A 13,590-nucleotide genomic window follows, 5' to 3' on the forward strand; every position below is an offset into this window, starting at 1 on the left:
TAGCACAACACTGTGAACACAATTAACAGCACTGAAATATATATCTGAATATGATTAAAAAGGGAAATGTTAGATTGCATGTATGATAACGGAATAAAATAAAATTTAAAAAATCCATGGAACTACACTATAAAAAGTGAACCGTAAGTTAAGTTGTGGACTTTAATTAAATACAATTATAAAAATGTGCTATTATCAATTGTAATAAATGTTCCACACCAATACAAGGTGTTGGTAGTGGGGTGGTATATGGGAATCCTGCATTTTATGCACAATTGTTTTGTAAACCCACAACTTCTCTAATAAAGGGAAAAAATAAAGTGATATTTTGATGGGGTTTTGTACTAAACTTATAGGTTAATTTCTAAATTAATAAATAATAAATTTAGGTTAATTACAGATTAATTTCTTAATAGCCCTAAAGCCCTTCCAACAAAACTCTGTTCAAAACTCTTGAACTAATTAGTCTGCCAAATTATTTAGTAATACTGTTCCTTGTTTCAGATAAAGAGCCACTGTGCCTATCTTTCTACTTAAAATAACAAGCCTGGGATTTCTTATTGCAGCTTCTGTACCTAGAATGAAATATCTCAGCAAAGCTACTACTATATTTGGCATGTGTGAGTCCTCCTAAGGGCGCAGGGTTGAGCAATTCTAGGTGATGCTGGAACCAGTAAGCAAAATGGAAGCCAGTCTTTCACTGTGAAAAATTCATCCCAAGGATTTAAAATGTCAGCTAAATTCCTTAGGTGAGCTATGTTAATCATCAATGGTCGGAAGAATTTAACAATGAAGAAAAGAAAAAATAAAGGCCAATTGTGGGAAAAGTGAGGTAGGAAAAAAATACCTGAATAGAACTGCCTTCCCTCATTGATGAGTGGGCAAAGCAAAGGCTAAGTCTAAGATACTAACTTTCCCAATGAATTTTTAAAAAAGATTTATTTATTTATTTTCCCCTCTTGCTGATTGAGACAAAAAGAGAAATAGATGTAGAAGATCACACAGGGAATGGACACAGCAAAAACAGCAGGGCCAGGGAGGGGGAGGAACAGGGGAACAGAAAAATAAACAAACAAATCAATCTTTTTTTTTTCAGTACTCAGAATACAATCAATGTTAAGTGAGAAAGGATACAAAACTATCAACAGTATAATGATAGTTAATACCTGCATAGCATTTACGATAGGCCTCCCTCAGCTTCAGACCTCTAGGATCAAATCTGATTCTTGGCTAGGCTCAGATCTGGCTCTGCTTCCCTCTCCTCACTCGGCTCTCCCCACTCCCTTCCTTACACCTAGCATTTCAGACGCTCAGAAATACTGACAGGTTCCCCAGTCTTGCCCTGCTGTCTCTGGATCCCTAGCCTTTGCACACACCCTTCCAGCTGCTAGTGTCTCTTACTCTTTCTTCAATCTCCTCTGCTTGAAAAACTCTTTAAAAATCTGCCCCCAAACCTCCGTAAGGGGAAGTTCATTGGCCAAGACTCCTTTCTTCCACTGCTCCCTCTTCTAGCCTATCCCTTTCATACCAGCTTTTTGTATTTTTTTTTCTTTAGCTAAGTCTAAGCCTGGCCTTTAAGTATGTTAAAACTGTCTGGTTTTGTCCATTTGTAAGTACTATATAGATTGCCTTCTTGGTCAAGTTGTGACATCCCCCACAATGGGTTGATTTCATAGTTGAGTGCTCTGTGGGCAATATTTCCAAGTTTTAAGGAGGGATGTCTCACTGAAGCTCCCAGAGACTGCCAGTAGCAATGAAATGTGTGATATTGGTCTAAATATTACAAGTATTTTAAGTTTAAAATCTAGTGCCCAGAGTGGTATAATACAGATTCTATTTCATTACTTTTCTTCTGAACTTTTCTGGTGGTAAAATAAATTGCTTAATGTTGTTTTCTAAGCATTCATCATAGGTAGTGTTTAAACCACATACTTTGATTTGTAAAAGCTAGTTTGTTGTAGGTACAGCATTTTCCCACCTGGTATATAGCCCTTTGCCCAATCAGCAAGCAAAGCTGTTGAAGATAAATGTAGCAGAGAAAGTGGCATGAAAATTTGATGGGCTGATAAATTCCTGGCTGCTTTGGTAAGGTAGACTTTTTGAAAATATTAGATTCAAATCTATCTACTGAACACTTAAGTTTTGGAATATATTCTCTATAGAGGCCCTTGAAACCATTTCTCTTCATACAACATTTGAAAGTCAAATTAAAATGATTGCAGGTTGTTTATTTTTCATTTGTTTAGCATTGTTTATACTCTTCAATGTCATGTCAGGTAAAAGTAAAAGATCAAGCAAATAAGATATAAATTAGTTTCATATTATCTGGTAGGCATTAGTATCTTATATAAGCATTTCTTTAAATATCTAAAATTCTAATATCTTACTGGAATTCCTACAATTCTCACTAGAAGTATGAAAACTTCATGTTTCCTAAACTTTTCACATACTTAATACATAATATTTATTGCTTTCTTATGGTTCCTTTTATTTACTTAATACATAGTATTTTAATCTAACTTTCAAGGTGTTTTGTTCTACTTTGTCACATACAATGTTTTTTATGGAAAATAAATTCTGGACGTTATTTCCTAACATGGTTACTTTGGGGTTTTCTGAGTTGTCCCCATTATGACAGTGCTTAATTCCTGGTGTATTTTTCTCTGGCAACAACTGAAAGAATTTATGTAACCTGTCTACTGCCCTCTGAGATTTAAAGTTTTGCAAAATATATTCCAGTATTATAGATTTTTCCTCATCTAGGACTTGTAAAGACCACCTCCTTCCCTCCACCCTGGCTCATTATTTACCTAGTTACTAATTCTTCTAGCCAGTGTAGCCAAAGATGACTTCTTAGATTGACTTCTTAAGGCAATTCCCTAACAAAACCAATGTGCTGTATGAATTGAAAAAAAAAGGACCTGCTTTAAATTCCATACTGACATCATTTGAAGCAGAAGCTTAGATTAGCAAATTAACACCTCTAAGTGTTTACTACCTTACCACAGCTTAGAAAATCCAGAAATGCCTCAATATTTAGCTCTGTGGTAAAGTAATTGAACATAAGGACAAACAACTGTAATGAGAGGAACTGTAGTTAAAACAGAGTTTAGCTAACTGCATCTCTTTCAGATGATTTTTTAAAAATTACTTTCCTGAGGTGAAATTCACATAACATAAAAGGAATCATTTCAAAGTGTCTTTGAAATGATTTTTAAAAAGAAAGAAGGAAAAGTCTTGTAACCTGAGCTTTTCCTAGTTTTCCTTTAATAAATAGAAACTAATTTCTTAACCAGCAAAGCAGGGATAAAACCAGCTGCCTGTTCTCTGTCATTAGGTTACAACGTGGATTCAATTTTAAATAAGAATTCTTTAATACGATTGAACTCTCAGGGGATTTATTACACAAAAAGAGTTTTTCTTATTTAATTCTTTTTTTTTTCTTTACCTGAGTGAAGATTGCCAAGATCCAACATCACTGTTCTTCCTGGGTGGCCATTAATTATTGCTCTCAGCTGTTCTCTTCCCAGTCCTATTTTTTCTGTCCTGTCATCATGTGTAAATCTCAAACTTCCTTTAATCCTCTCCCTCTGGGCCGCATTTAAATTCAGTTTTGGCCTTTGCCAAAATTTAAATCCAATTCATCAAACAAAATCCTCCCACACATCCTCATCCCAAGCTAGGCCAATATACTTTTTCTGATCGTTGAATTTTGCAGTTTATTTTCAGAGACATTCCTCAGGAGTCCACTTATCCCATAATCCTTCTGTGAACTCTGCTCTTGCCTGCCACTTCAAAATATCAAGGGAATCTTGGGGGTCTCTTTAATTCTATGTTACCTGGCAGAATTGTAATTAAGCTTTTCTGCCTTATCTGCCGACAGTCTCCTAGTTCTGTTACCATTCTCAAGCCCTACAGCAGCTTTTGATTACTAACCTAGCTCCATTATCTTGCTGCGTGACTCACTTGCGTGAGCACTGCCTTACCGTGTGGGCACTGGCTCGCCACGCAGACACTCGTATGGGCACTTGGCTTCACCATCTGGCACTCGGCTCAGTGCACAGGCACCCACATGGGCACTTGGCTCATCCTGTGGGCACTTGGCCCACTGCCTGGGCACTCGGCTCACTGCACAGGCACTTGGCTCACCACGCAGGCACTGGCTTGCCGTGCGGGCACACTTTCTCTTCTTTTTCATCAGGAGGCCCCAGGGATCAAACCAGGGTTCTCCCATATGGTAGGCGGAGCTTTTATGACTTGAGCCACATCTGCTTCCCCTGAGTACTTTGTTATTAAAAAGTTCTTGGAAATTACTATTTTTAAAAATGGCTACAGGATACTTCACGCATAAAGTAATTTATTTAGTTGTTCCTCTATTATTAGAAATATAAGCTATTTCCATTTTATGGTATTGCAAATGACCAGTGAACATCTTTGTTTATAAATTTTTTATCTCATTGCTGATAGTTTCCTTGGGAATTTCATGTTAAGTGGAATTACTGGGTAGAAATATTTCAGACTTAAAAAAAAATACCAATTTATGCTACCACCAGAAAATTTATGAACATTCTTATCACACCACACACCTTGCCCTTTTATCTGTGCCTAATGGAGAGATGAAAAATGGTATATTACTCATTGAATTTGCATCTCTCATGTTACAAAATTGAAGACTTTTCATTTTTATTGGCTGTCTGCATCTTTTCCGCCCATTTCTTTGCCCACTAAGTGATGCTAATGTCTTGCATTGTGATTTCTAAGACCTCTTTGACAGGCATGAATCATGTTATAAATATTTTCCAGTTAGAAAAGCTTTGCTATCTAAAATATTAAAGCTTTTATTATGTCAAACTCTCAATCTTATCCTTTAATTCATTAATTCAATATTTACTGAACACTAGCTATGTGCTAGACATCGTTCTAGATAACATCATCAGTGAATAAAATAGTCAGAAATCTCTGACATGTGGTGCTTACATTTTAGAAGAGGGAGAGGGACAATAAATGTATTATATAGTATGTTAGAAAATAAGTGCTCTAGGAAAAAATGGAGGGCAAAAGGGACTGGATGGTACAGGGGGCAATTTTAAACAAGGTGAAAAGGTGACGTTAACGTTGTTGAAAGCCATGACAACTGGCTTTAGTGCAGTTTCTTCATTTCACACATCGTCACAGTCACACTTTAATTATTAGTGATCCAGAAATTGTTACTTTCTTATCAAAAGTGTAGTTTTCTCAAAGAAAGCATGAAGAAAAGGTAAGCATGGAAATAATACCTTACTTTTGTTACTGAATATTTCCCTCATTTGACTTTCAGGAGAAAATGTTCAAAAACTGTTATATGGTTCATCTTTCACTCTTCCACATAGTGATTTTTTTTTAAAGATTTATTTATTTCTCTCCCCTTCTCCCCCACGCCCCGGTTGTCTGTTCTCTGTGTCTATCTGCTGCGTGTTCTTCTTTGTCCGATTCTGTTGTTGTTAGAGGCACGGGAATCTGTGTTTCTTTTTGTTGCGTCATCTTTTTGTGTCAGCTCTCCGTGTGTGCGGCGCCATTCCTGGGCAGGCTGAACTTTCTTTGGCGCTGGGCGGCTCTCCTTATGGGGCACACTCCTTGCGCGTGGGGCTCCCCTGCGCGGGGACACCCCTGTGTGGCAGGGCACTCCTTGCGTGCATCAGCACTGCGCATGGGCCAGCTCCACAGGGGTCAAGGAGGCCCGGGGCTTGAACTGCAGACCTCCCATGTGGTAGGCGGACGCCCTAACCACTGGGCCAAGTCTGCTTCCCACATAGTGTTTTTAGGACATCATATTTTCAGTATTGTTATCAAATTAACTTTTTTAAGCACTGATTTTCAAAAAGTCAAATTTTATGTCATCGTTTCAAATAAGTTTCATTTTGCTTTGTGTATTTGTAGGCTACTCAAATAGAAAAATCAAAGCCATCAATTCAAATGCAACATCAAACTCAACAAATGAAACATCCTATGAAGCTGATGATATAATTCAAGAAAGAACAGTGGATGTGACACACATCAACATTGCTTAACTAAAAATCCTGTGTTGTAAAAGCTTATTGGAGAGATGGAGCAATAAAAATAAAGAATGTATTCAAATATAGCTTTCAATATTACTTTGTAGAAATTTACCCACAAAGCCAGAGCTCCATTTTTGAGCATTTGATCAACTTATTAAGCACTCACTAAGGACTTTTGATGGGTTTTCATGTGCGTAAGTTTACTTTTGTTTGCTAACCAAGATATTTCTGCATTACATGAAATTTTGTCAATACTTTCAGAAAAAGAAATAATTTATCAATAACACAGATAAGCAAGCCTATCTTAATGAGGAATAATGAGTTTGTAACACTATTTCACAATTTTTTGAAATTTAGAGACAGATTTTAAAAAAATAAGAGATTACTGCATACATAAAATTCAGGGGAAATGTCTCAAACTATTAATAGAAGTGGCATATCCTTAAGTCTCTTAGAAATGTTGCTGTTTTAGAGGATTTGCTAGCTAGGGAGACAATTCATATATTGCCTTTATAAAGGCAAATATAATCAATAACAAAAATATTGCAATGTATAATCCATATATTTTCTGCATTTCAAGGGATAACCATAACAAAAATCCTTCACTGATAAAATTCCTTAAAATATCTCTGTAAGTTATAAAACATTCAAGTTCTCTGATCCCATCTAATGCTATCACAGTAATACTATCCAGGCAGCTAGAAATTAAACTATGGTTTCTGAAAAATTTAATTTGTTTAAAGTATTTCTATTCATTGATGTGATTGCTATTTCAAGGACATAGACCAAATTTTATATTGGAATAGGAAAAAAAAGGATTAATTTTATACTCAGCTCTGCTGTGTTGTGGAAAGTTTCTGTGACTGGAAAACTATCTTTTAAAAATGTGCTGAGTATATCTTCTCTAGTTTGATATTTAAAAAAGGAATGCATTATTTTTCTTGGGCATACAAAGCTTAGGGCTAGAACTTTTGATTATGAGGCTATCAAAATCTCTAACCAGAACTGTGGATGTCTTCTAAATTAGCACTGTCCAATAGAAGTTTCTATGATGATGGAAATGTTCTATATCTGCACTGTCTCATACAGTAGCCACTAGCCAGTATGGTTACTGGACACTTGAAATGTGATTAGTACAAATGAAGAACTAAATTTTAAAATTAATTCAAATCTAAATCTACATGTGGCTGTATTGATACTGCAGTTCCAGATTATTGCAACATCTTATTTCATAAGTTGGATTTTACATTCAAAAAGAACAGTTTGACATCTTTGCCAATATTTAAATATTAAAATTATAGCATATGTGAAGCATGTTTCAAAGTTAATGCTCCTGTTATAAAACTGACTTTATATGGTCATAAGAACAAAGACTTTTCATTTATTATTGGGAAAGCTTTTGTGGGTACTTCTTGATCTTTAACCATCCACTTTTGACTTTTTAAAAATCCCAGAAAATTGGCTTTTATACAGGAATTAATGACTATACTACTAACTGTTACCTTAGATGAAAATGTAGATCGAGGAAGTTTCGTTTAAGGCACTGGTACAGTTCTGCCTTTGTTGCTCAGGGGTAACAGGAGTTGCCATAAAGGACCCAAGGAGCTGGAAACTTAGGGACTGAGCGTTAGCAGAATACACTGAACCCCAGACCCCCTCCATGGTAGGGGAGAGGCATTCTGAGCTAGAGATGGCTGGATGCATCATGGGTTATGGTTTAGGAGAGGGACTCCTAACTCTTTGCCACCCTGCATAGTTTTTTTAGAGTAGGGAAGAGACAATTGAAGTCTGAGGACCCTGGGCTTCATATGCTGGCATAAGAAAACTTTTTGTTGCTGGATGCCAACAGCCCACAAAGTGTGAATGCAGCACCAGTGTCAGCTGGAGTCCTTGAAGCACTTATTGAGAGCGAGCTTAATGCCAGGTTACCTGAGGGAGAGCCACAGGAGTCATCTAATGGACTGACTGCTATGTCTCTCTAATTTTGCAGCAGTTGTGTTTCATAGGTTGAGACAATATTAAAAACAAGACTTATCAAATCATGGCACAGTCTGTACATTGAAAAATATATTTTACATGACTTACCTGGACTTAACAAATACTAACAGTGACAGAGTTTATTTTAAGCCAGTAAAAAATAACCTAAATTAAAAACAAAACTTCAAAGTATGTACATATACATATAATTATGGAGATGGGTCTGATAAAAAATACAGTATATTTATGCATTTTTAGAAGGCGTAAGTCACTGTTTTTTTTTTGGGTAACAATAATTGGATTTTAGAAAAAGTGGGTTTAGAAGAAGAGTTCAAGTAATAGAACATAAAAGAACCAAATTATTTTCAATGTGGCTTTCTAAGGAGAGCAACATCACCTACTAAAAATTGCGGATTTTAGAAACTGGGTTATGAAATGGAAAAAAACCAATTCCAGTAAAAGTTATTTCCTTCCTTAAACTCTTTAATGGCATCTTATTGTTTACAGATTAAAATCCAAGCTCCCAAACACGGAACACAAGACCTCACCTTGTTCCAGAAAACTTAGAAAGGTAGTTTCAATTCTCCACGCTTGACTCATGTCACTTCAACAACACTGGACTGTTTGTATTTCCTGACACACAGCACTGTTTCTTACATTTGTGATCTCTGTTCACAGTACCCACTCTGCCAGGAACTGTCAAAACCCCCACTCTCACCCTCAATCCAAATGCAATCCAGGTATTATTTCCCTAAGTAGCCACTTCTAATTTCTCCAGACTAAGTTACGTACCTCTCTGTTTCTATAAACCCATGTTCAGGTCAATTATTGTGCTTATTATATACTGATGTGTTCTGGCGTTTCTCCTGCCAATTGAACTGTGATCTCGTTCAGGGAAGCAGTGGGCTGTATTTATCCCTGTATCCCCAGAACTTAGCACAGTACTTGGCATGCTAGGCATTCAAGGACTCAATGATGTTATCAACACTATTAATGACTCTTCAGCCTAGTATGCAACAAAACTAAGGTTATATACTTTTAAGTAAATAGTAAATACAGATGCATACAGTTATTTTACTTATTGGTGTTTTGGCCTCTGGGAAACCAAAGATATAAATAGAGATATATTGAGTGTGAAGAACTGGAGATGCCACTGAAAGGTTTTAGCCATATCATCTCCAGATGATATGGAGAAAAGAATGGGGGAACTGTGTGGTAAATAGGTCAATCAGTCCAAAAGCAATGGCTTCAAAACATTGATAATCTGGATACTGATGCAAATCTAAATGAAAATTCTGCTGGTATCTGGTGAAAATGACACGTACTGGGTGGTAATAATGTGAATCAAAAATTATCTTCTTAAAGAACTGAGTAACTTTGAATGTACTTGAGTTGTATTCATAAATTCAACCTTTAACAATACAGAAAGCTAGCTGCTTATCTGTAATAATTTCTAAAATGGATAATATTTGAATTTTACTGAAATACTGATAAATCATATACATTAAGGAATGGAAGAAATCTCAGAGATAATTTGGTACATTTTATAGATGAAAGATACTAAGGCCCAGAGAAGTTAAGTGACTTTTTGAAGGTCATATAAGTAGTTAGAAAGGCCAGGTCTTTTGGATTTTTTAAAAAAATTAAACTCAGTTTTCCTTCTGCTACATATTACCTGAATTAGGATTTCACTTTTATTCTCCTAAAAATTATCAGTGAGGTTTATGTTCAATCCCAATAATACTAACAAGATTATTTGGGATGAACATTATTGTAGTAAAAATAAAGGATTTTTAGTTAAAGGTATTTCATAAACTATGCTAATACCATGGGAAATTTACTTAAGAATCTAAGATTATCTCAAGGAATAAATTACTGAGCATTAAAAATTTTAAATTTGCATACTAAATAACTGATGATAAATTTTATACAATTTTTCTGAATGTTTGTCACCATTTAGAAAACAAATCTAATGAGTCAATCTGTCAACTCTAAAATTAAGTAAAAGTTATAAATAATTGGATTAACTGTTTTACTCTAATTACTATCATTTTTAACGATGTTATATCTTAATGGGATGAAACCATTCTTTTCTGTTTACCACTTTCCAATCTTTTCATTAAAAAAATTTTTTATGTTTATTTTTTCATCTTGCTAGCCAAAGAAATAAGGGTTACTATGCTATATTTTCACAACATAGTAGGAAGGCAATACAAACCCTTAAAAACATAGTAGGCTCTGTGTTTCTCTCCAAATAACTGGCTGAATTATTTAAACAAATCATCTTCTTTTCGAGGGACCCAAATGACTAAACTGGGTTATGGAAAAGTGAGTGTGAGGTGTGACTATAATGCTAGAATATCAGAATATGGTACAGCTTCATTAGAATTTGAGCATGCGCTACAGGTAAGTGTATATTGAGTTGTTCTGAGGCTCCCTGAGTCTTACTGAGGGCATGACAGTTAGGGAGCCGGTGAAATAAACAGTAAACCTTTCCAGCCTGCAAGGTTTCATGTACTTACCTGACTTCCCAATGTGAATTCACCTGCAGGGGTGGGTTACCAGTCTGAAAAGTTTTAATTGCACTACTCTGAGGTTCTTGCAATCTTTTGTGCTAAACCACAATATTGAGTGGACTTTCAATGATGCTACAAAATAATAAGCATTTAATTTACTGTGTATAAGAGATACTAAGTACTAAGGAAAGTAAGTAACACTGATCATTGTGAAATTTAATATCTAAGAAACATTTAAACCTCCTAATGTGTTTGAAAATGCTTAGCCATATACAATTTACATTGTTATATAAAGGCTTTCATGATGTGACTCCCTGGCTCTTAAATTTTAAAAAGCAAAATAAAATTCCTAATTCTAAATTTTTGTCATTGCTCCTGAGGTTTGTGACTGAAGTAGAAGACTGGAAACATCCCAAATTGGTTCTTTATGAAACCACAGATTCAGTTGAAACCTGATTCAAAACTACATACAAATTATTTCAGACAAAATAAATACGTATGTTCATATTTATACAAATTTTCCTTATTACTCATAGAAACAAGCTTCATAAAATTTACATACTGAATACCATAAAAATCAGTTCTAATGAAGATTTCCCTGTCCTCCTAAATAAAAATGTCCATGTCTGAGGTATCACTTTAACACATGCCAATATGGCACATTTGCAAAACAACCCAGCAGTCTATCCTAACTATTCTTATCAGCACAGCATCATCTCTATGAGACTAATAGGCTGAAATAGACTTATCTTTTTAAATAGGGAAGAAATACAAAACAAAGGAGGCAGGTGCTAGAAACCCTGCATTTCATAAAACATTGAAACTGTTATAAATATTTTTACCATCTTCCTGCAGACACCATTCATTAAAAAGCCCTAATCAAGACCAATAAAGCAGTTTCCTTTCCTACAGCATTAAAAAAGCTTAGATTTAAAAACAATAGTGAAGAATTTCACTCTTTATACATTATATAATAGTATATAAAGCTATTACATATTTCAGTTTCAAAAGAAAGCATCATCCCCTACTTAGCTTCATCCCTTAATTGACATGTGATTAAGCAACACTCATGAATGAACTGCCAGGTAGGTTACCTGTGTTGACTATAGTACAGTCATTTTACAATCAACTTATAAAGTAACAAATTAGCCAAACACACAAATACCAAAAATGATGTGTTCTGTATGTACAAAGATCCATAATTGGGGCATCCAGTGATTCAACACTTCATAGTCATAACATGTTAAAAATATATCTCCAGAGGGATAATGGTCCCAAATATGAAAAAATGTCTCTATGGAAAGAGCTGTGATTTATTGCAATGTATAATTATATAGCAAATTCCAAGGTCAATTTTTAAAAACACATCTTTAAATTTCATGGCTTAGGCTAAAATCTCAGTACTTTTTGGAGATTTCAGAACTATTAGAAGTGGAAGAATGCTTTTCCTTTTTCCTCTTCTTTTTTTCCTTTTTGTGGTGTTTTCCTTTTTTTGACTTGCTCTTTTTTTCTTTTTTCTTCTCTTTCTTCTGATACTTTTGTTTCTTTTGTTTTGAAGTGTCCTCATGAGTGGAACTGGATGAATAAGACCTATGGGCAATAATACATAGTAATTGCATTTATGGCTGACATGTAAATTTAAATGAGATTTGAACTGCTCTAAATTCTTCCTGGAACAAGGTGGGAGTATAAACATAAAGAAACTCAAATAAAATGCTTCATATATTTATATTCTCTTAAAATGTTGGTCACAGAAACTGATAAATAACTCTATTCTGTTCACATTAGCAATAAGTTTTGAATTTAGTAAGGATGAAATAGTTTTTCTGTGATTTTGATTTTTTCAGGTTATGCCTACACTTTCAAATTATATAAGGCAAACAAAGTGGCATTTACCAAGCCTCAATATAGAAACAATTGACTTGTGCATATACTAATAACTAATTAGCACATTCTCTTAAAAGAACTACAAAAAGATGCAATTACATAAAAAGGGCTGTAATTTCACCTTAATATAAATGGATGAAAGCTGAAAATTAGCAAAATAATAATAGCTCTTTTGTTAATTCTTTTGATTTTTCAAGTTAAGGTATTAGAACCCCTTGGATTGGTACAGATGAACACTTGTATTCCAATATAATTTTCATTAACTCCAAGAAGAATGCTTTTAAAGGAGTACTTTATAAAAATGAGAATGGGAATCATCATCTTTATTTTTCTAATATCACTCTAATATTAAAGTGAAATAAACCTGTAGAATTCATTCTTCTAAAATTAAAAAGAAACTGAAGAAACAAAACAGAAAAAGTCAGTTGCTAAAATCATTCACAAAGAAACGTGTAACAATATACTAACACCCAAATGTGATATATTTGTGACAAGGCAGAAACTGAGTTAACTAAAAATAAACAAAGCATCTCAAGAGTTCAATGATTTGAACATTGGAAATTTGACAGAAACATAGAGGAGAAAAAGTAAATGTACCAGACAAGGTTTCAAGGCTATCTATGTCTTGATATAGTGACTTGTGTAAATTCCTTGAATAGCCTGCCTCTTTTAGTGATGCTGTGTCTTCTATTATATTCTATATCCCTTTCTCCTTGTCTACTTACTTAGACATCTGACCATCTGCTGAGGTTATTTCCTCATGTATTCTCTTTTCCTTCTTCTGCTCCATTATTCTCTAATCCTGTCTGCTTTCCTGTTTTAAAGAACCCTGCCTGACTTGACCTCTGGAATCTGACTAGTGCTTCTTACCTGCCTGCACTTTTTGCTTTTACTTTTTCTGGTCCTAGGTTCTCTTTTATCAAAAACAAAATGTTAGGCTTTGGTACAGCAACACTGTTAGGCATTACTTTGTTGAATGCTCTTAGAAAAGTTAGTTTCATTTCAACTCGTCTGAGGTCACTGAGAAACCCACGACAGAGAGGTCTGAATAAATGATCTAGTATTATAAAACAAATGTATTGGTGTTGGAAGAAAATAGGTAATCTTACTTTTCCTATAACCAATACTGCTTGCTGTGCTAATGCAGAATGATTTCACAATACACTAGCTAGAAA

General features: G+C 34.7%; 2 protein-coding genes across 2 annotated transcripts in view; one reads left to right on the forward strand and one right to left on the reverse strand.

Annotated features, from left to right (window-relative positions):
- The window catches only part of SHISAL2B (shisa like 2B), a 27,301-nt gene extending 16,413 nt beyond the window's left edge, over positions 1-10,888 (forward strand). The window contains exon 3 of the mRNA XM_004465581.5: positions 5,917-10,888. Coding sequence (XP_004465638.1) covers positions 5,917-6,047 — 131 coding nt within the window. The 3' untranslated portion in view covers positions 6,048-10,888. The remainder of the gene's footprint in view (positions 1-5,916) is intronic.
- Positions 8,478-13,590, reverse strand: part of SREK1IP1 (SREK1 interacting protein 1) — a 40,668-nt gene continuing 35,555 nt past the window's right edge. The window contains exon 5 of the mRNA XM_004485100.4: positions 8,478-12,118. Coding sequence (XP_004485157.2) covers positions 11,926-12,118 — 193 coding nt within the window. The 3' untranslated portion in view covers positions 8,478-11,925. The remainder of the gene's footprint in view (positions 12,119-13,590) is intronic.

The sequence above is a fragment of the Dasypus novemcinctus genome, chromosome 2 (genome assembly GCF_030445035.2).
Source record: "Dasypus novemcinctus isolate mDasNov1 chromosome 2, mDasNov1.1.hap2, whole genome shotgun sequence".
NCBI classification, from domain to species: Eukaryota; Metazoa; Chordata; class Mammalia; order Cingulata; family Dasypodidae; genus Dasypus; species Dasypus novemcinctus.